This window comes from Phascolarctos cinereus, unplaced genomic scaffold (genome assembly GCF_003287225.1).
Source record: "Phascolarctos cinereus isolate Bilbo 61053 unplaced genomic scaffold, phaCin_HiC Scaffold_2;HRSCAF=192, whole genome shotgun sequence".
In the NCBI taxonomy this organism is placed as follows: domain Eukaryota; kingdom Metazoa; phylum Chordata; class Mammalia; order Diprotodontia; family Phascolarctidae; genus Phascolarctos; species Phascolarctos cinereus.
In genome coordinates this window covers 169,622,511-169,646,902 of record NW_027555625.1, presented here as the reverse complement: position 1 = coordinate 169,646,902, position 24,392 = coordinate 169,622,511, and the positions used below count along the sequence as shown (strand labels likewise).

Sequence of the window (24,392 nt, the reverse complement as noted above, 5' to 3'; positions counted from 1 at the left end):
GAGAAGGAACCACTTTAGAGGTGAAAAAGAGGTTTGGCTTCCAGCTAGCAGAGGTTTCCTTTCACTCGTGCCACTCTCCTGCCTTACCTTGACTAAAGGTGGATCTTGGGATCTCCTTCCCTTCAGTATCCTAACAATATCCTCAGATCAGTTGATGGCAGACTTTGTATTGAGAGCCAAGAATAGACTGGACATAAATTCATGGCTTCCCTAGAAGCCCAGCATTATGTCTAAGAGGTATTTCTAGAGCTTACCCCAGAGGAGAGAAAAGGACTTCTAGGAATCAGGACCTATTAATTACCCCTTTGTAAGCTTTAGCCCACTTTCCTCTAGACTCTGTATGTCCTTGTGGGAGAGAATGTCAGAGTTTTGGAGTGATGTTTCATTAACAACTGTTCATACTATATTATCTTAGTAAAAAACACTTCTCTAAAAACTGATTGAGTCTGGCCAACTAAATGATAATCAACCCATAATCATGGGAAGAATGCACCAGAATCAGGATCCTAGCTGACATGGCTAGAAAATACACTCCCAACCCCTCAGAAGTACTCTTAGTGTCCTAGCCGATGGCTCACAATAGCCTTATAGCAGAGGACCCAGCTCGTTTGTGGGAGTTTGAGGAGACAGGGATGCCCAGAGCTTATAAGAACAATACACACACACACACACACACATACACACACGCTATATTCTATTAGAATGAGACTGCTTAAGGGTAGGAATGGCTTTGCTTTTTGTGTGTCTATAAGACATAACACAGTACCTGGCACATTTTTATTATTGCTGTTCACTAATTTTTCAGTCATGTCTGATTCTTCTTGACCCCCTTGGGGGTTTTCTTGGCAAAGATACCAGAGTGGTTTACCATTTCCTTCTCCAGATCATTTTACAGATGAGGAAACTGAGGCAAACACTTATTTTTTTTAAGTGACTTGTCCAGGGTCAAGAAGCTAGTAAGTGTCTGAGGTCAAATCTGAACTCAGAAAGATGAGTCTTCCTGACTCCAGGTCCCAGACCCTATTCACTGTGCCACCTAGCTGCCCCACAGACTATAAGATAAAACAATTTTGTCTGGCCGTAAGGTCCTCCATAATCTGGCTCCAATCTATCTTTCTAATCATATTTCACATTAATCCCTCACTCTGCATTCTAAGCAGACTAGAATGACTGTTTCCTAATCAATCCACATCCTTTTCTGTTTCTGTCTTCATGCACCCTTCCCTCCTATACCTCCCTCCTCACTGCTACCTTCTGAAGTCTTAAGGCCCAGCTTAGGTGCTGACTCCTCTATGAAGACTTCCACGAAACCCCTTCCCCCAATCTTCCCATTAAAAGAGATATTACAGTTTGTATGAACACCTCCTTTGCCCCCATCACATTCTCCCTTGTATTATAATCATGTAAATATATGTCATACAGTAAGGGGGCATAATGAATAGGGTTCGAGACCTGTAGTCAGGAAAACTCATCTTCCTGAATTCAAATCTGTCCTCAGACACTAACTAGCAGTGTGACCCTGGGCAAAGTACCTAATCTTGTTTGCTTCAGTTTCCTTATCTGTAAAATGAGAAGGAAATGGCAAACCACTTCAGTTATCTCGAATGGGATCACAAAGAGTAGGACATGACTGAAAATGACTGAACACTTATATATACATACCATATACATCCTAGCAGAATGTAAATTCCTTATAATGATGACAATGACAATGATTACTAGTATTTATACAGTACTTTAAGGTTTGCAAAGCATTTGACACAGAATGTTCATTTGATCCTCACAATACCCCTGGGAGTTAGGTGCTGTCACTATCTCCATTTTACAGATAAGGTACCTGGAGCTCAGAGAGTTTGTGTTACTCGCTGATAGTCACACAGCTAGTAGATGTGTGAGGAAGAGTTCAAATCCACATCTAGCTGTCTCCAAAGATGACGTTCTATCCACCGTATCATGTTGTCTCCTTGAGAGAATGAACTGTGCAATTTTTCATCTGTCCATCTAGGGTCATATGTATAGTAGGCGTAAATACTATGACTATTTTTATTGAACTGATTTTACTATGTCACTCATTAATTCTTCAGCACTGATGGTAAGTTGTAAAATAATTTATCTTTCAAAAAAAGATCTAAGTGAAAAGATAGAATTTAGAGTGGGGAAAAACCCTAGAGATTACCTAGTTCAGCTCTCCTTACTTTATTGATTAAGAAAGAAAGCCACAAAGATGTTTGATGATTTATACAGGGTTGCATAAATAATAAGTCCCAAGATTTGATCACAAATGTTCTAATTCCAAATCTCGTCATTCTTCCATTACACCTTACTGCCTGAAGGTTATCTCATTAATGAGAGTCAGTGTGGCATTGTAGGTGCAGAGCTAGACTTGAAATCAGATGACATGAGTTCAATGACTGAATCAGGTACTTAGTAACTATGTAACTTAACCTCTCTAAGGCTCAGTTCCCTCATCTATAAAATAGAGATAATGATTGCAGTGGGACAGTTAGGTGGCTCAGTGGAAAGTGTCAGGCCTAGACTCTGAAAGACTCATTTTCCTGAATTCAAGTCTGGCTGTGTGATCCTGGACAAAACATTTAATCCTGTTTGCCTCAGTTTCCTAATCTGTAAAATGAGTTGGAGAAGGAAATGACAAACCACTCTAGGATCTTTGCTGAGGAAATCCCAAATGGGCTCATGAAGCTGAACGTGATGGAAAAGCAAAACAACTGAAAAACAAAAATGAGGTATACAGTATATACCTCACAGGATTGTTGCAGGGTAATCACTTTGCAAAATGTAAATCACTATATGAACACATTGCTATTATGATTGATAAAGCCATTTGGAACATGTTATAAATCCAATGATAGCATATTTAAGAATTCATTTTCACACACTTCATCTAAGAAGGATCTTTTCAGTGTTTATTTTAGCCTTCTTCCCAAATGATCCCTATTATTTTTGTTTTTGTTTTGTTTCATTTTTGTATTTTCAGGGAGTCATTTGCCTGAAGCTTACGCAGATGCTCAAAGTCTTTTGGTTGTTTCTATTTCTAAATATTTCCCAACTTCTAAGATATATCCCTATGAAGAGTGAGGAAAAGTACGATGACCACCCAGGTGAAGTACATTAGTCCAGGCATCAGGGTCCCATTGGTGCCTTGGGAGAGAGGCAGCTTACCAACTGGTACTTGAATGCCCTGAAAGCACAAAATTGCATTACATGGGTGAATGCCTTAGTCCCAGTGAGAATTTTACCCACTGTGGCTGATTGCAAGATCAGGCTCAGACTTAACTATGATCCGCTTTTCAATATTAGCAAACAACTGCAGGTTTAATTATTGAACATCCCCAAACAGCACCTAAAGTTCAAATAGATAAGATTTTTCTTCTTTTTCAGGTGACGAGGGGAGGCATGAAGGGAAAAAGACCTCGAGAGATGCACAATTGTATGGTTCTGTGCTCTGTTACCCACTGCATCCCTGACATCCTGATTTCACACTAAGACGACTTACCCAACTTTTTTGTCAGCCAGTTTGCACAGAACAAGAATTTTCAAATTGTGCTCTACACAAAGTCTAGTAATCTGTTAAGGCTCCATGTAGATTTTGTGGAGGTAAATTATGTTATATATTAGTGTTTCTTCATCTGTCTTTAAGTTTACCCTTCTCTTTACCCTGAAGCAGGGCATTTATTCTCAGTTAGAAAAAGAACTGGAAAGTGAACTGTATAAGCGCTGACACTTACAGGTGGAAAATTGATTACGCTTGTATTAGCTTGACCCAGGTAAAGATCATTAAAAGGAGAGAGGAAATTTACACCAACCAGTATTCTCACTCATGTAAAACAAATATCTACTTATTTTATTATTGTCATCATTATGTCACACCAATACTTTTCACATCTATAACTTCAACTGAGTTTTGAAAGTTCACATTCTTTCTATTATTGTTACCTCATCAATTGAAAGGGTCTGAATTCAGAACAGGGAAAACAATAATTTCTTGATAATGACACATAAAATCACTACATTCACTGGCTCCAGTAGAATAAAAATCCTTCATCAACTAAGGGCAATGGTTTTAGAATAAAATCTGAAAGACTGAAGAGAAACTTCAACCTTTTATCCCCTGACACCAAAAAATGCCAGTGACAACTTCTGGATTACAATCTCATCAGTTTTTCATTACTTTTCAATATTGCCATATAATTTATGCTAAAATCATTATTTTCATTCACTGTGAGGAATACATTAACTGATTTTGTTCTTATTTAACTATCCTACACAATGTATATTATTTCTAGATATTTTGATGTTTGGCTGCCAGAAGGCATGTTTGCACTTGAAGAGTTTATATTTTCCAGATGATGTCAGAAGTTTTATGAGCAATGACACCATCTTATTTTAGGTATATGGTATCTATCTCCAAGGAGCTCATGGGCGTTTTTCTTTTTTGGGGTTAATCCAAATGAGGCATGAGGGGGAAGGTTTTATAATCCTCACATGTTGAAAATTTTATTGGAAAGTTAGTTTCTAAAGTACAGCTAGTTATGCAAAAACTTTCCACCAAATGTTTCTGAATATATATTTTAGCTAAAGTGTGAAACAGCAGAGAAAACTTTATTCTTGACTTTGCCTAATAGTAGGCTTTGAAAATGTTTCTTTCTGAAATGCCTTTTGCCTTAAATTTAAGAAGAATGACCAGGAAGGATAGTGAGGGGAACTGAAACCATGCATAGAGAGAATTTTTGAAAGAACTGTGAGCATTTTGCTGAAAGAAGAGAAGGAAGGGAGGGTGCATAATAGATGTGTTGATAGTTTGAATGGCTTTCATGTGGGAAAAAAAAAAAAAACAAAAAGCACCTTAGTCTTATTCCATGCAACTCCCAAAGGAAGAACTATGATTGATGGGCAGAAGTTACGAGGTCACAGATTTCAGCTCAATATAAAGAATAATTTTCTAACAACTAGAGCTGATAAAAAAAAAAAAGAAACAGGGTTTTTTATCAGTCAATTAATTGATAAGCATTTATGAACTGCTGGAGAAGGAAATGGCAAATCACTCTAGTATCCTTGCCTAGATAACCCCAAATGAAGTCAAGAGTTGGACACAACTGAAAAATGACTGAACACCATTTATAAAGCACCTATGATGTGTCATGTACTATGCTTGTTGCTGAGAATACAAATACAGAAAATAAAATAATACCTGCTCTCAAGAAGTTTATATTCAACATTCACTGCATCTCTGACATGAGGTAGTGAGTTCTCTGTCATTCTCAAAAACAATGTTTGGGGGGGCAGAGCCAAGATGGAGGAGTGAAAGCAGTGACTTGCTTGAGCTCTCCTCCAAACCACTCCAAATACTCATAAAAAAAATGGCTCTAAATAAATTCTGAAGCAGCAGAACCCACAAAAAGACAGAGTGAAACAAATTTCCAGCCCAAGGCAACCTGGATGGTTGATCAGAAAGGCATATTGCGCCAGGCTGGGAACACAGCTCAGCGCGGCATGGGCGCACAGGCCACAGCAAACCTGGAGCAGGCCTCAGAGGACTGAATCGCGGGCAGCTGTGGAGGTTTCCAGACTCCTCAATCCACGAATGCCACAGACAATTTTCAAAGTCAGTGGGAAAAGTCTGTTTCTGCAGCGCTGAGAGGAAGGTGGGGTCTCAGCTCCATTCCCCAAGAGTGGCCCTGGCGGGGGGAGGTGGGGGGAGCAGCTGCTTCCCAAGCTTCCGGCCACAGACTGAGGGGGAATCCAGTGGCTGATCAGAGAGGGATTGCAGGGATCTCTTTGCCAGTGCTGAGGCAGGAATCTCTTGCTTTGCCCGTGTTTGGATCTGGGTCACAGTTCTGGGCAGCAGTGCTGGGGTGAGGAGGAACGCTGGGGTGGTGGAGCTTGTAGTGGCTGTGGAGAGGAACCCCTCCTCACAGTTACAGGACAGAAAGGGGTACTTGTAGTCACAGGCCAAGAAAGGAATAAACACCTCGCCCCTTATCATACTACCTTGGAAGAACTGAAAATTTACAGGTCCCTACAAGTATCTCTGAAAACAGCTGTACAAACCCCCGAAGCTTGGGACAGCACATTCTCCACATTGGAAGCAGACTCTTACCTTAACAAAGAGTTTAAAACTCAAGTAATTGGCTGGGATCATGAGCAAGCAGCACAAAAAGAGTCAGACTATATTATCTTACTTTGGTGAAAAAGATCAAAATATACAATCAGAAGAAGACAACAAAGTCAAAGCTCCTACATCCAAAGCCTCCAAGAAAAATATGAATCAGTCCCAGGCCTTGGAAGAGCTCAAAAGGGATTTGAGAAGCAAGTAAGGGAAGTAGAGGAAAAACTGGGAAGAGAAATGAGAGTGATGCAAGAAAATCATGAAAAACAAGTCAACAGCTTGCTAAAGGAGACCCAAAAAAATACTGAAGAAAATAACACCTTAAAAAATAGCCTAACCCAAATGGCAAAAGAGGTCCAAAAAGCCAATGAGGAGAAAAATGCCCTAAAAAGAAAAATTGGCCAAATGGAAAAGGAAGTCCAAAAGATTACTGAAGAAAATACTTCCTTAAAAATTAGAATAGAGCAATTGGAAGCTAGTGACTTTATGAGAAATCAAGACACTGTAAAACAAATCCAAAAGAATGAAAAATTAGAAAACAATGTGAAATATCTCATTGGAAAAACAACTGACCTGGAAAATAGATCCAGGAGAGAGAATTTAAAAATTATTGGACTATCTGAAAGCCATGATCAAAAAAAGAGCCTAGACATCATCTTTCAAGAAATTATCAAGGAAAACTGCCCTGATATATTAGAACCAGAGGGCAAAATAGAAATTGAAAGAATCCACAGATCTCCTCCTGAAAGAGATCCCCAAAGGAAAACTCCTAGGAATATTATAGCCAAATTCCAGAGTTCCCAGGTCAAGGAGAAAATATTACAAGCTGCCAGAAGAAACAATTCAAGTACTGTGGAAACACAATCAGGATAACACAAGATTTAGCAGCTTCTACATTAAAGGACCGCAGGGCATGGAATATAATATTCCAGAGGGCAAAGGAGATAGGATTACAACCAAGAATCACCTACCCAGCAAAACTGAGTATAATCCTTCAGGGGAAAAAATGGTCATTCAGTGAAATAGAGGACTTTCAAGCATTCCTGATGAAAAGACCAGAGCTGAATAGAAAATTTGACTTTCAAATACAGAACTCAAGTGGAACATGAAGAGGTAAACAGGAAAGAGAAATCATAAGAGACTTATTAAGATTGAACTGTTTACATTCCTGCATGGAAAGATGATATTTATAACTCATGAGACCTTTGTCAGTATTAGGGTAGTTGGAGGAAAAAAATATATATGTATAGATAGATAGATAGATAGATAGATAGATAGATAGATAGATAGATAGATAGATAGACAGAGGGCACAGGGTGAGTTGAAGATTAAGGGGTCATATCTGGAGAATAAAATTAAGGGATGAGAGATTATACTAGAGAAGAGAAAGGGAGAGGTAGAATGGGGTAAATTATCTCACAAAAAAAAACAAAGAAAAGTCTCTTACAGTGGAGGGGAACGGGGAAGGTGAGAGGGAATGAGTGAATCTTATTCTCATAGGATTTGGCTTAAGGAGGGAATAACAACACATTCAATTGGGTATGGAAATCTGTCTTACCCTACAGGAAAATAGGGGAAAGGGGACAAGAGAGCAGGGGATGATAGAGAGGAGCAGATTGGGAAAGGGGTAATCAGAAGTAAATACTTCTGAGGAGGACAGGGTCAAAAAAAAAGAATAGAATAATGGGAGGGCAGGATAGATTAAGGGAAATAGAGTTAGTTTTTCACAACATGTCTACTATGGACGTGTTTTGCATAACTGCACTTGTACAACCTATATTGAGTTGCTTGCCTTTTCAATGAGGGTGGGTGGGAGGGAGGAAGAGAGAAAATTTGAAACCTAAAGTTTTAAAAACATATGTTTAAAAAAATGTTTTCACATGCTACTGGGAAATAAGAAATACAGAAAATGGGGTACAGAAGTCTATCCTGCCCTACAGGAAAATAGAAGGGGAAGGGGATAAGAGAAGGGGAGAGAGATAGAAGAGAGGACAGACTAGGGGAAGGGATATTCAGAATGCATGCCATCTTGGGGTGGGGGGAGGGGTGCGATGGGGTGAAAATTTGGAACTCAAAAACTTGTGGAAGTGAATGTCAAAAACTAAAAATAAATAAATTTATGTTAAAAAAAAGAAAACAATGTGTTCAAACTAGGAACCACTTGTTCAGGTAGGTAATTAGATTGATGCCCTCTGAAGTTCATGTCAAATACAAAATTATATTATTCTATTTTTTTAATGGATACTTAAAAAAATACAATTCCAATTTATTACTTAAATTGTACAGTAATGAAATACGTACACTAATTCCACTATCCCTAAAGATAGGGAAGCTAGAAGGGCACACAATCTTATCCCTTGTATCTGTTATAAGATGGCTCTTGGGAAAGACAGATTCTGAATCCCTGTCTGCTAAAAGAGAGGGGAACAAAATAGGATTCCCATTTCCAAGTACAATTCCATACTGTAATCAAAACCCTAGAAATTCACATGTTAGGATCAGAACCAGGTTCTCCTGGATACTCTGCCTCACCTTTGTTCACATGTCGGAACTGGCAGACCCCAACATCTGACTGGGCATAGCAAAGGTCTACCACTTCCTGCTCAATCATGAAGTTGTTTCCATTGATATTGAAGACTCAGGGTTTCAATTGGCACTAATTAAGGATGCAACCATTAGGGTTCACCTCCAATTGCTCCCAGTACCATCTTTTGGACCCCCCTTTTTCTAATATTCTCCCTTTGTACTCCTAATAGCCTTAGATCTCACTTTTGGGAAATCCTTACTTTGGTTACATACTTTGTTTCATTTCCCTTAGTAAGTCTCCCATCCTTTTTTCTCTTTTTAATGTACATTAGTTACTATGGAAACAAGGATACCACCGACATGGGCAGAACTGAATAATACTCTGTATTTCAGCATAAAAAAAATCAATTGTTTTCAGAGTAGAAGCACATGGTCAATCAAGGACATTCATATCATGGTTTAAGAAATGTAGCAGCGGGTGTGTTAACACCTTCAGTGACCACATGTTTATCCAAACACCATTTATCAAAACACCCATTCATTTATTTACCCCCTTTGAGCTTTAGTCTGCACTACAATTTTCTTCAGCTTCCTGGATATGTTTGGCCTTTTGACCTCGTATGCAAATTCAATTAAATTTTTTCTCTTCCCATGCCTGTTAGGGAGAAATTGTGCCTTGACCTCTTAAGTTTTTTCAAAACATTCATTCTTATTTTGTAAGAATATATAGGAAGGAGCTACATTAGGTTTGCTTAAAAGGGAGAAATTAAAAACTTATTAATATGGGTTTTGTTTAGAATGCTCTGTTCCTTTTGTCTTTCTTCACTTTTTAAAGTATCCTAATACATAAACAAGATTAATATGATACTCAAAATTACAAAGCTGCAAGAGCACAGATCCAGGATTCATTAGATCTGTTTTTGGGTAAGCCACATAACCTTAGCCTCAGTTTCTTCATCTATAACAAAAAATTCTACCTATTCTGAGTGTCTCCCTCAAATTTTCCTGCATAATTTAGCCTGGTTATCTCTTCTGCCCCAGTCCTTCCTCATTTTATATCATGCTTATATATGTTCATTCTACCACTCACCAATAGCATATTAGCTCCCTGAGGGCAGAAATTATATCATTTTGTTATCTTTGAATCCCCAAATTCAAGTATATTACATTGAAATCTGTAGGCTCTTAATAAATATTGAAAGAATATCTACCCTCAGCAGGTTATTGTGAGGATGAAACAGGTCAGCATATGAGAAAGCATTTTGAAAATTATAAAAGGCCTTACAAATGGCAGGTAGCGTCACAACTATTTTGAGTCATCTGGTTGTATGTAATGTAGGAACTGATCCTTCATCCTTTTTTTCGAAAGATTTTTTAAAAATAACACCCAATATGTTTTAAGTACTATGTGCCAGGCAAGAAGCAATATGGTGTAATCAAAAGCTTGCCTTGGAGTGAAGAAAATCCAGACTTCTGACACATATAGGAAAGTTATGGGCATTGCCACTTAATTTCACAGTTCTCTAGTCGATTCCCTAAGGCTACAAGTTGTAGAGAAGGCACCAAACTATGTTAATAGAGAGAGTTTCGTCTTTGGAGAGTTACCTATACTAATGAACTCACACACCAGGTATAGTCCTTTTCCTCTCCATTCCAGTAAGAGAGTCCCTATCCTTAAAGATGGTACATTCTGATAGTGGAATACAGTTTGCCACTTCTCTTTTTTAAAATCCTTCCAAGGCTCCCTATTACCAACCAAGAAATGTTTGCCCAATATTCAAGATCCTACACTATACAATCTGGTACCATTCTGTCTTTGGAGGTTATCTTCCCCTATTCATTTTATTCTCAAGCCAATCTTACATGAATATGGCCTACCTATGTTCTCCTGCTTCCATGTCTTTGCTCAAGCTGTTCGGCACTTCGCACAGGGCCTGGCACAGAGTAGGCACTTAATAAATGCTTATGGATTGTTTGTTTAATCATTCCCTATTCTCAGAATTCCTTCCTTCTTTCTTTTTGCCTGAGGAATTCCAGTCTTCCCTTGAAGCCCAATTCTAATTCTACCTACTTCAGGAAGCTTTCACAATGGTGGCAGAGAGTAATACAATAAATGAGTGATTTGGAGTCTGACGACCTTGGTTCAAATCTTAGCTCTGCCACTTATTTATTATCTGTATGACCAAAGACCAGTCACTTCCTATCTCTGGGCCTCAGCTTCTATATATGTCAAATGAGAAGGGTTATACTAGATGACTACTAAGATCTCTTCCATCTTAAAAGAAAAAAAAAAGCACCAATGTCTTTTGATCTATATCCCTACATTTCCCAGTCTATTCTTTTTGCAGGTTAATTCATGCCTATGCCTATATATCTCCATTCCTGGACAGGCAAAGTCTTTGCTCTAAGCAAAGTACAAATTTTTCACTATGATTTTCCAGTGCTCCTTAGCTTTCTCTCTATCCTTCCCTCTCAATCTCCTGAGCTAAAAGACAAAGTGCTTTTATATTATCCTGAACTGTGGACAGTGATACACAATTAACTAGAAAAATAGAAATCCACAAATACTCACCATTTCCATTACAAAAAATGGTCATCCTTCTGTGAGCTGATACTGATCCATTCAGATGACTGCAAAAGTTGCTCATATATTGTCAACTTTGGCTGAGTTTCAGTTGCAAAATGGATATGGTCACCTTTTGGCTTTGACTACTTACTCAACATACTTTTGGGACAGGAAGAGACACAGAGGGGTCAACTTTTCTCCCTACTATCCACTTCTCCCTGCCCCCCAGCCCCAAAGGTCAGTCTATCATCTAGCATTTCTTAAATACCTACTATATGCCAGGCTCTGGCTCTGAAACTACTTTTTTAAATACTACTATTTAGATAATAGGAGCAGCTAGGTGGCACAGTGGAAAGTGTTGGACCTGAAGTCAAGAAGACTCATCTTCCTGAGTTCAAATCTGGCCTCAGACATTTACTAGCTGTGTGACCCTGGGCAAGTCATTTAACCCTGTTTGCCTCAGTTTCCTCATCTGTAAAATGAGCTAGAGAAGAAAATGGCAAACCATTCCAGTATATTTGCAAGAAAATCCAAATAAGGTTATGAAGAGACAGATATGATTCAAGAACAACAAATTGGGGGAGGGGGAGGGAAAGATAGCAGGGAAACATACATAAAAAGACTGAAAATATCAGACCCCTTCACAGTCAATTTACTCCTATGACTAATTATACAAATTATCCTTATACTGCATCATTATAGAAGAAATGTTATGACTGACATTTGTTTTAAAAACTAGTTAACATGCTTGTTGCATTAGCACTAAATTATCAACTATTTGCTCCTCTGATCATCACATTGCACACAGGCAGTCAATGGGATGACTGCATCTCTTTTTTAAAAAACCAACAATTTGTCCAAACGTAGGGAATATTATATTGCATAGTCAAAGTGGCTGATTCATTCAGTGGTTTCAAGTCTTCCAAAACCACTGAATCCTAACAGAATATCTAACACTTCCCTAGAAATGTCATAACCTGTATGTCATATTCATATGGATCTTATACTACCAGGAGATTCTATAACATATAAAAGAATGTAGGGTACTAAAATAGTCATCTTTTCAGAATTGATGCAATTTAGTAGCCCCCAAAAAGTATATTAAGCATTATTAAAATAAAATATCTGGCATTTTTTTTTAATCTCAGTCTGAAAACGACTCCTTTCTTTACTTGTAAAAGCACTGTAAATAAAAGTTTATCAACAATGATAATTGACTTTTATGTAGCACTTAAGGGCTGCAAAGTACTTTATTATTTATACTTAGAACACCACATACTTATTTCACAGATGAGGGAGCTAAAATTCAAGTCAAACTGCTTGGCCAGGGTCACAGAGCTACTCAACATCAGAGGCAGAATTTGAACCCAGGTTTTCCATACTCCAACTTAAGTGCTCTATTCACTACAGCATATGCCTCAGTGAACCATTGAAAAGAATCACAGAAACATATGGCTATTAGGGGCCAAATATTATCATCTGGCCAAGAGATAGACTTCATCTAAACATTTATTTGTCCAGTATGGGTCACTTGATTTCTAAATCATATTCAGATAATCCAATTTTCTAAGACTGATCAATCAACTGATAAGCATTTATTAAGAACTTATTAGCTGCTGATACTATGCTAGGTGCTGGAGTTACAAAATAAAAAAAAATGAAAAAAAGTAGTACCTTAAGAATGTTCTCATTTGTATATAGGCACATTCAAAAGTGATATAAAATAATTTTGTGAGGGAAGCCACTAGTACTGGGGGTAGAGGGGTGGGGTGGGGGTGGTAATCAGAGAAGGACTGATTTTTATTTGTAGAAGATAGAAGTTAAACTGAGTCTCAAAGGAAACTAGGGTGTCTAGAAGATAGAGGCCAAGAGGGGGGCATTCTAGGCATGGGGGTCAGCAAATGCAAAGACATGGAGATAAGAGATTGAGTACTGTGCTTGAGGAAAATTTGGCTAGACTGTACTGTTCAAGACAGGTAGTAATACATGATGAGTCTAGAAAAGCAGGTTGGGGTCTGGTACTGAAGGACTTTTAAGTGCCAAAGACAGGAGTATATATTCAAATCTAGAGGTAACAGAGAGCCTCCTGAGTTTGCTGATAGGGAAATGACACAAATTTGTTCCCTAAGAAAGTCACTTTAGCAGCTGTATGGACTTCCGGTGCATGCTAGCTCTAAACACTTTTTTCATCAGGAAATCCTACCCTAAATCTAACTTAAAGTCTATTTTCTATTATCAATACTTCAGTGAAGTCAGAGAAGAGTTGGTAACTATTTTCCACATTACAAATTTTACTGGATCAGAGATGATTCCACCATTCTTCCTCTTGATCAATATTTCTATCCATCACACTACTGACTCCTGAGTATGAAATTTTGGTGTCATTATTAACTCTCTTCTCTCTCCCATTAGTTATCTCTTTAACATCAATGGCATCCAAAAGTTCTTTCCTTTCTATTCCCACTGCCATTACCCTAGTATAAGCCCCATAGTACCTGGACTTTTATTACATTTTCCTAACAGGTCTTCTTTTGGGAAGCTAGGTGGCACAATGGATAGAGTTCCAGGCCTGGAGTCAGCAAGACACGAGTTCAAATCTGATCTCAGACACTTACTAGCTATGTGACCCTGGGAAAGTCACTTAACCCTGTCTGCTTCCATTTCCTTATTTGTAAAACGAGCTGCAGAAGGAAATGTCAAACCACTCCAGTATTTTTTGCCAAGAAAACCCCAAATAGGGCATGAAGAGTCAAATATGACTGAAATGACTCAACAAACAGGTCTTCACACCTCTACTCTCTCCCTTCCTTCCAAACCATCATTCATGCTGCTGCCAGGCTAATGTCTTATTTATTTACAAATCTGTTCATGTTAAATCTCTATTCAAACCTAATCACTGGTGCCCCTATTGACTACCAATTAAAGGCCAGACTCCCGCCTTCATTATGCTCTACAGTCCGGTACTCTGACTTTTCAGCCTTAACTCATATCACTCCCTTCCATATACTTTTCACTGTAGCCTAACTGAACAACTTGTCAATGGTGTAACACTCCCCACTTTCTTGTTTCAGTGCCTTTGCTAACACTGGTCCTTTTCCTATATCTTACTGCAAATATTTTAAGTTGTATCTGATTTGCAAAACAGAATGAATAAAGAAAATCTATTTTGGGGGAAGATACCTGTGAGCTATGCTATGTTTTTAAGAACTTCGCTTTCATGATTTTGAAAGGTTTGGCCTTAAATACACTGAACACAATTTAAGTTCTTCTTGGTGATTCAAGTCCGTCATTATAAACATGAATAAGGAGATATGGAGGTCCACTACCTGTTTATCCCTACCTCAAATGGCCCATGTCATTATGCTTTTCAAATTCTCAGGTCTGCTTTGCATGTTGTTATTCCCTGTCTATGCAGAAATTAGCATCAACTTTTTTGAAAAACAGATAACTAAACTTTTCAGAACTACTTCAAAAACAGGCATAAAAAGACTTGATCAGCTCTCTTATAAGTAGTCAACAGCTTTTCTGCATAGATTTTGTAAAACCTCTTTTGGCCAATTAGACCTTCTTAGTTCACTTACAAGCTTTTATCTAGATTGTGCTAGTCTTATCTAGCAGAAGCTAGTTAAGGCTGTTGGAAAAGAGACTTCTGGATAAGTACATTATTGCTATAATTTAAATGTATTTTGAATTAGTCATCTAGAAGACTGCATAAGATATGAAGGAAAATATGTTTCACCATTTCTTCTTGATGATCCTAGTCATCAGACTTTCTGTTCTTCTATAGGGGTCAGCCAGTGTTAAAGTTGTTATTAAACTCTTTTCTTGGAATAGCATCAATCCAGCTGTGGCAGAACCATGATTTTTCACCATGTGGAATATACCAAGAAAAGGAACTTCAAAGACTTTCATATTCACTTTGTACTAAAAGTCATGGCCATTATGTTAATGTGAGAGGCTTGGGCTAGATGATCCCTAATGTCTCTTACAACTCTAGAATTCTGCCAATCTAAGTAACAAAAACTCACACAAGGAGAAGTGGTAAACACAAACATTTCTTGCCCTTTCTCATTAAGCAACAAAACATTTTGTTATACTATTAATATTATCAATGAAATTGATACTACCTCTTATTTCAGCAGAATTATCAGACTTATCTTCTGTACTCTTTCTCACACTATTATTACATTAAATACACACATTCACAATGCTTAATTTAGCTAATCATATTTTCCCAAAACGTTAATATTTTATTTGGTAAAAAATATGTTCCTATTTACTTCACACTTAATAATATTCATTTTAGAATCACATTGAGGGCCAAATATTTATTACTCAATATTAAAATCTGCCAATTCTTTAATCTTTTTAAGTAATAAAAGTCTATATTTACCTGCCCAGTCTATCTCATAGGACTGTTGTGAGGATCAAATGAGATTGAAAGACTAGATCTCTAGTGAATGTGCTTTAAAAAGTTATTAAGTTCTAGCCAAATGTAAGTTGGCATAACTGTTATTGGACTATATGGATCTTGGAATTGTAGATTCCTAGGATTTTTGAGCTACAAGAAATCTTAGAGATCATCTGGTATAAACTCTTCATTTTGTGAATGAGGAAATCCAGGCCTTAGGTGGTTAAGTGACTTCCCCAAGGTCATGCAGCTAGTTAGTGTCAGAACTGGGCTAAGAACCTAGGTCTCCTAGGTCTCTTTCACCCACAGACTTTCCTATTGAAAAGTAACCATTTCTGTTTGGGCATTCATCCATTTAAAAAATTTTTTTTTTGATACACACATTTAGTTAAATTGACTTCACTGAAATTTTATGTTGCTGATTTAATTGCTGTCCCATGTCTAGCGCCATAGCTATGCATAGTCTTTAAAAATTGCACCGACTGCCTAAAAGAAGCACTAATACTCTTCCCCACATCCCCGAAGGATTTAAGTTTTACCTAGCAGGAATCTAAGGCTCTACATAATTTTTGGCAGAGTTCAGAGGAAAAAGCATCCCCTGGATTATGCTCCACACACGTGCCTAAAATGACAAGTTTCCGGGTGCTCTTCGCAATTAAAAACATACATACTCACAGGCAACCCCACAACAAAGGAAAGCCTAACACTCCTACCACATCACTTATTTCTTTCAGTCCACACCTGTGAAGAGGCAAAACCCACATCGGATTCCTTTTCTGGCAACGTATCCAGTACTATTCCGGAGAAGCATCTATCAAAGCCTGCGTCTACCGGACATATGCTCCTGTATACACAAAGAGCTGGCAGCGTTTTGGGGCTCAGAAGCTGTACAGGGTACCACCGCTCTAGCTCAGTGAGTTATCCGGGCTTTTCCATGCCTGTTTCTCACCCAGGGGTCAGAAATCCGCCTCTCATTCGATCAACTGAACCTTGGACGAAAGATGCAGATGACAGCGAATCTGAGAGAGGTACCTGTCTCAGCCTGCTTCTTCCGAGCAGTTTAGAGCCAGGCATCTCCTAGGAGATGCACAATTGCACTGTCAGAGAGCTAGCTTTTACACCGGACTCGCATCCTCCAGTGGCCGGGACTCTGGCAGAGAAGGATGCTCCTGGTCCCATCTGGGCACATCTCCCAAAGCAACGCCTCCCGCCCCATTCTCCATAGCCGCTCCGCAAGATGCCCCTACCTGGTAGCTGGCTGTCAGAAAAGCGGCGGCTGCATCTCCTTTCTTTCTCCGCTGTTACATCGCTCCAAGCGCCATGTTCCCAGTCTCCCTGGGTGCACAGTGTGTAACTACTACAGGCTGGGCTGGGGAAAGGGGGGCCGGGGTGGGGAGTGGAGGGGAGGAAAGGGTGGGTAGAGCCAAAGCTTCCTACATGAGACCCAAACCTAGTCTCCCGACTGAGCATGCCCAGTTCCGGCGTTTGGAGCCACGGAGGGGTTTTCTCTCTGCCAAATCCACTTCTCCGCGTTTTAGTTGCAGCCAAGAGACAGACTGGAGCTGGCAGAGGGGCCGGCCCCGCGTGGGTGGGTGGGTGGGCGTGGGGAGCTGGGGGTGGCTCCACGAGGACCATACTGAGCCCGGAATGAGCTGGGACCAAAGAGGAGGACAGTGGCAGTGGCCTGGAAGAAAGCAGCTCTTTACTGCCTGAACTTACTTTATCTTTGGCTTGGGAGAAGCATGTCAACCACCCACAAACCTAGGCATTCAGACAGTTTACAATTTAGTGACACAAATGAGAATCAGGGGTGTGGAGGGCGGGCAGTAATTTGCAAAGGCCAGCCTAAGGCCACCGTAGGAGGAATTTGGACTTGTCACTCTTGTCCCTGCAAAATAAACACATTGTTGGTGATTAAAAGCTAGTCCTGTGCTCTACTCTCAGAATGAACAACCCAGTGATTAGAACTGTCTTGGGTGTTTCCTACCTCCAAATAGAACCCAACCTCGTGGTGGTCAGCTATAGCTCTGGGTGCCAATACCGCCTCCATCCATCACACATAAGCATATGTGAAACTATTCTTAAAGTTTCCCTTGGGAATAGTTGCATCTTCTTTAAAACAAATCTCTCCTGCAAAGAAGTCACAGTTATTATGGATCAATGAATGGTCAAGCAATTAAAAGCTGACCGGGCTTGAGTTGGGCACCTTTTCCTTTGCAATTTGAGGAAAGCTCGATCAGATAAAGGTAAGGAATAATTTCTGAAGCTTCTCTCCACTTGCCTGGTTGACCACACCCCCTAGATGCTTTCTCACCTCGTTCCCTTTGGCTGGGGGCGGGGGGAGGGAGGACGGTGTTGGTCCCTATCTTTTACAACCAATTCCACAATGTCTTTGCCTAAGGTCCCCTTGAGGTAGCTAAAACCTGGATCCGAAAGTCAAATATTCAATACTTCCAATAATGTGTCTGGGCATGCTCAGGTTCTGGGTTTAAGAGTAGAAAGCGATTGCATTTAAGGATAGCAGGCTTTTCAGCAGAATTGCACCCGGGTTCCAGCTGGCAAAGAGAAAGATGGATATTCAAATTCTCTTCTTGTCATTAAAAAAGTAAACTTTCCCAAGGGCCGCCTTTTCCTCAGCACCCCAGACTGATTTCTTCCAGGAATTTTCACAACCCATATTGCACAGAGATGGGAAGTTAATATCAGAGTTACTGAGTTTTCCTATTACGGGTAATGCTGATGCACTTGGAAGGCCTTTCTTAAGGATTTAAAAAAATAATACACAACTCTTTGAAGCTTAAAAGATGGAATTCATTTTCCATCTCAAAGAATGAAAAAGCAGCTGTTCTAAGAAGGATTTTTCATTTAGTTTGTCTAGTAGGAAGAGATCTTAACTATATCTAGCCCATCCTTCTTTTAGATAACACAGAAGTGTAGAGAAGTTGCCCAAGGTCAAACCAATAAGCAAAGAAAGGACTTGAACCCAGATAATAGTATAGTCCCAAATCCAATCCTCTTTCTTCTCCAAGTATTTGATAAATGGACATATCTTGAAAAGTCTGCAAAAAAAAAAAAGATTTGCATATGCAGTACCCATGTTATATTCAGTATCATCTCCTGGCTAAATAGTTAATTGCAAAGTAGTTATCCTTCTCCTGCTCCCTGATTTTCATTTACTCAAAGCCCATAAAGCAGTAGCTGCCATACAAAAACATAGATGCTTGCTAAGAAAAAATTTCCTTTACCCCCTCCCCCTTCTTAAATATGCCTCTTTGTAACAGGGAAATGTCATGATTCCTTTTCTTTTAAATGAGAGAACAAAGAACATATTTCTGGAGGCTATCTAATCTTGCAAAGCATTAAACGATTTTAGAACTGGAGGACACCTTAAAAATCAGCTTTACAAATAAGGGAGCTGATGCCCAGAAATACTGAAATCGAGAGATTTGCCCAAGGTCACTAAACTAGTAGAAATGAAAACAGGATTCCAACCCATGTTTCTGATACTCAATTCAGTGCTATATCAAACTGACTAAAATGATTGACTTGGAATAAGGAAAACCTGAATTCAAATCCTGCTCCAGGCACTATCTGTATGACCCTGGGCAAATCACCCAGTCTCAGCTTCTTCATCTGTCAGATGAGAGAGTTAGATTAAATGGCCTTCAAGATGCCTTCCAGTTCTGAATCTTTGATTTTATGATTGAATAGGTTAGACTACTACTTCTAAACTACTTTTTTTTTGTTTAGTTGTCTTCTGTTAAGTACTTTTTCCTTTTTATCTTCATTCCCTTCTTCCTCTTTTTTTTTCCCCCCAGTAGACACCTGGGGAGTGGCCAGAAAATGCATTTTTGGTAAATGGGGGAAATTTTTTTATTTATTAAAATGATTTGAAATACAATTGAAAACTTGAGAATTCATACTTTTTTCTCAAATGTGACCAAAAAAAATTGCTCATTCCTACAAGCTAAATACTAGTACTTTAATACTTCAAAGTTCTATGGTTTTATTTGCCTCCACCAATGATGCTCACAACTTTTCCATCACTTTCTGGAAATTTTCATGAGCTGCTCTGGACCCTGAAATATTACCAACTATGAGCCACCTCTCTAGCGATGAGCCTCTCTGAACTGGGATAGTCTGGTCCTTGGATAACAGATCTCCAATCTGTTGCTGCCCTCATAAGTGTTAGCCTTTCCATCTTGCCAGAGTTGTTTTTTGCTGGCATAATATTCTGGAACTCAGCATTCCTTTCATATCACCAAGATGAATCAGAAGAGGATTTTGTAGAGGAAGTACATTTTCTATACTACTATATGGTGCTGATTTAATCTAGGCAGCTAGGTCCTGCAGTGGATAAAATGCTGAACCAGGAGTCAGGAAGATCTGAGTTCAAATACAGCCTCAGAAACTTACTAGCTGTTTGACCTTGGGCAGGTCACTTGACTTTTGTTTCCTCAACTGTAAAAGGGGATAATAGCACCTACCTCCCAAAGTGGTGGTAAGGATCAAATGAGATACTATTTGTAAAACTCCTGGCACATAATGGGTGTTTAATAAATGTTTGTTTCCTTCCTAGGACAGAGGTTCTTAACCTTTTTTTTGTGCCCCTTTGGCAGTTGGGTGAAGCCTAAGGTGAAGACTTTCTCAAAATAATGTTTTGAAATACTTAAAATACAAAAGATTACAAATAAAACCAATTATACTGAAATAGAACATTTATTAAATTTGGACCAAATATATAGACTGGGCCAATGAATGTCTGTGAATCAGCCCCACCAATAAGACATTAGGGTACCTAGTCTTCCATAGCCCCTCCAACATTTATCAATTGTGTCTTGTCAGTTATGCCAAGTGGGAGGTAGAACCTCAGAGTTGCTTTGATTTGCATCCCTCTAACTGTTAATGATTTAGAGCATTTTTTCCCTTATATGCCCTCTTCTCTCCTCTGCTACTGTCAACATTCTGGTGCAGGCCCTCCTTAACCCACACCTGGACTATTGCAATAACCTACTGATTGGTCTTCCTGCCTCAACTATCTCCCTACTTCAGTCCATCCTCTACACAGCTGTCAAAGTGATTTTCCTAAAGCTGAGAGCCAACCATGTCATCTCCCTCCCTTATCTCTAGGATCAACTATAAAATCTTCTGTCATTCAAAGCCCTTCACAACCTGGTCTCCTCCCACCTCTCTAGTCTTCATATACCTTACTCCTCTTTAGGTACTTTGTGAGTCAGTGACATAGGCCTCTTTGCTGTTCCTGCCACAAGATACTCCATCTCCCCTTTCAGGACATTTTCACACCCTTTCCAAATGCTAGAATTCTCCCTATTTCTGCCTCCCAGCTTCCCTGTTTTCCTTTGAATCACAGCTAAAATCCCATATTTATGAGAAGCCTTTCCTAATCCCCCTTAATGTTAATGTCTTCCTTCCCTTGATTATCTCCAGTTAATCTTATCTACATCTTTTTGTACATAATTGTTTGCATGTTGTCTCCTTTTCTCACATTGTCTCTGAGTTCCTTGAGAGCTGAACTGTGTTTTGCCTTTTTTTTTTTTTAAATTCCCAGTGCTTAGCACATTAAGAACTTTATAAATGCTTATTAACTGACTGGTAGCTTAGATTTCTTCCTTTAAGAACAGCTTATTCATATCTTTTGATCAGTTATTAACTGGAGGAATGGCTCTTATTCTTATAAATTTGAATCTGTTTTACACACACACACACACACACACATTCTATTAGAAGTAAGAACTTAGAGAAACTTGCTTCAAAGATTCCCCCCCCCCAGTTTACCTCCTTCTCATTTGATTTTAACTGCTTTTGGTTTTGTTTGTGCAAAACCTTTTACATTTCATATAATCAAAGTTTTCCATCCTCTCCTCTTGTTTTGTCATATACTGTTATACTGCCCATAGATCAGAAATGTAACTTCTTCATTTCTCCTCTAGTTTGTTCATGACATCATTCTTTAGGTCTAAGCCATGTATCTATTTGGACTTTGTCTTGGTATACAGTATGAGATGTTTGTTTACACCTAGTTTTTGCCAGATTGTTTTCCAGTTTTCCCAGTAGTTTTTGATGAGTTCTTGTGTTAGCAGCTGGGGTCTTTGGGTTTATCAAACAGTAAGCTACTATATTTACTTCCTTCCGTGTACCTAATTTGTTCCATTGATCAACCCTTTTTATTTTTTTTGTCATTCTGTCATGTGTGACTCTTTGTGGCCCATTTGGGGTTTTCTTGGCAAAGATGCTAGGGTGGTTTGCCATTTCTTTCTTGTTTTAGAAATAAGGGAACTGAGGCAAACAGGGTTAAGTGATTTTCCAAGGTCACACAGATAGTAAGTGTCTAGGCTGGATTTAAACTCAGGTGTTCCTGACTCCAGGCCCGGCACTCTATCCACTGTGCCATCTAGCTGATTCCTCTCTATTTCTTAACCAATACTAACCAATCATTTTGATTATTATTGCTTTGTAGTGTAGTTTGAGAACTGGTACTGCTAGACTCCATTCCTTACCACTTTCTTTCATTATTTCCCTTTATAATCTTGACCTCTTATTCTTCCAGATGAATTTTTAAATTATTTTCTAGTTTTATGTTATTTTCTAGTTCTTTTCTATTTTATTCTTTACTAGTTCAATCGTTCAATAGATTGATTGATATGGGATTGAATAAATAAATTAATTTAGTATTGACATTTTTATTATATTGATTTGGTCTATCCATGAGTAATCTATATTTCTAATTACTTAGGTCTGCATTTCCAGAAAATGTGTTTATATTTGAATTTATATAGTTCCTCTGTGTGTCTCGGTAGATAGACTTCCAAGTATTTTATACATCCAGTAATTATTTTACATAGAATTTTCCCTATCTCCTCCTTCTAGATTTTTTGGTAATATGCAGAAAATGAAGATGAGTATATGGATTGATTTTACATCCTGCAACATTGTGGAAATTGTTTCAATGAAAGAATTAACTCTCTAAAATTAAGTAAACCATCATATCATTTATAAAAGTGATAATTTTGTTTCCTTTTTGACTATGCTCACTCCCTCAGTTTCTTTTCCTTGTTAAATTGCTATAGCTTGCATTTCTTGTAGTATTTCAAAACGGTAGTCAAAGAGTAGTCATGATAATGGCCATTTTCCTTTACTCTTGATCCTATTAGAAAGGGCTGTAGATTATCCTTATTGCATATAATGCTGGTTCTTAGTTTTGGGAAAATGTTAGTTATTCTATGAGCAGAGGTCCATTTATTCCTAGATTTTCTCTTTTTAAAAAAATAGAAATGAGTGCTGTATTTTATTAAAAAATTCTTCTGCTATTCATATAACCATATTATTTTTTTGTTTTCTCATTATTAATATAGTCAAAATGTTTATAATTTTCCTAATTTTGAACAAACCCTGAATTTCTGATGTGTACCCAACCTGAGCCTAATATAAAATCTTTTTATGTGTTGATGTACTCTCTTATAATTAGAAATATAAGTGTATAGTTTTCTTTCTCTGTTTTGACACTCCCTGGTTTAAGGTATCAATGCCATATTTGTTTTATTAAAGGAATTCTGTAGGACCACTTATTTTTCTATTTTTACCAAATAGTTTATGTTAAGCCTCCTTTTGTTAACTCTTAAGATGGGATTAAAATAGTCTCATTTCATTTAAGTTTTGACCCAAAACTATCAGATGAGCAGTTTAAGTCAGGCCCACTACATTATAGGAGGTAAGGTGGCATCATAATTAAGCTGAAGGCAGAAGACTCAGAGGTCCTAAATTTGAAAATGAAGCAGCAAGTTCAGGTGAAAGGATGCTGAAGTGGAAGTCAGAGGCACCTGGGCTTGACCACATGCATGACCTTGGGCAAGTCCTCCACTTCACTGGTCCTCAGCTTACTCGTCTGTAAAATGACTAGATGACATCCCAGGTCCCTTAAATCTGTACCTCTGCCAAATCACAGAAAGACACTGAATCTTCTTTCCTCTGCCTTTAATTTTCCAGTGGTTACAGCTGCCTATGAAAAAAATTTACAAATTACATTTGTGGAGATTTTGTGATTAGATAAGACTCAACACTTTTAAAATTGTAATGAAATCTAAAAGTCGGAGGATGTAATGGATTCAGAATGACGGATGGCAGTACAGACTGCTTTGCTACATTTAAATCTGGCTAGATTTTTCTTCTTTTTTGTGTGACCCACCTCAGAGATACACAGTCATTCTCTACTAATTAAGTCTTCTTTATTGTGACTTTGGGTACTAGCTATTTATGACTTTTATTATCATTAGAAAAAATAAGCAAACAGATTGTAACTGCAGAAATGAGCTGCTCGTGCTATAAAACAGCTACCTACTGGTAAGCCTTACTGATATGATACCATCTGCTATGGTTTGTATCTGTTTTGTGTAAAATCACCACAAAATAATCAACGTAGGTATAAATGACACGGATTAATAAACCTGCTAGGGATTCGTGTCCTTTTTCTTTATGAGTTAACATTTTATGTAATGTGTTCAACTGAATTAATTTAAATGATTTCTAACTAAAAAAACACAATTATCTTCTCAGATGTCTGGTAAGCAATAGATTCCACTTATTTTCATATTAACATATATCTGTGTGTGTTTGTGTGTATGTGTAGTTATATGAGATATACATACATATGTATATATATACATATATATGTGTATATATATGTATGTATATATGTGTATATGTATATATATATATATATATATATATATATATATATATATATA

At 38.2% G+C, this 24,392-nt stretch overlaps 1 protein-coding gene across 1 annotated transcript in view; it reads right to left on the bottom strand.

Annotated features, from left to right (window-relative positions):
- The window catches only part of PAK5 (p21 (RAC1) activated kinase 5), a 304,602-nt gene extending 287,499 nt beyond the window's left edge, over window positions 1-17,103 (bottom strand). The window contains 1 exon segment of the mRNA XM_020985863.2: window positions 16,878-17,103. Within this exon segment, the coding sequence (XP_020841522.2) occupies window positions 16,878-17,100 (223 nt within the window). The 5' untranslated portion in view covers window positions 17,101-17,103.
- Between the last annotated feature and the right edge of the window lie 7,289 nt (window positions 17,104-24,392).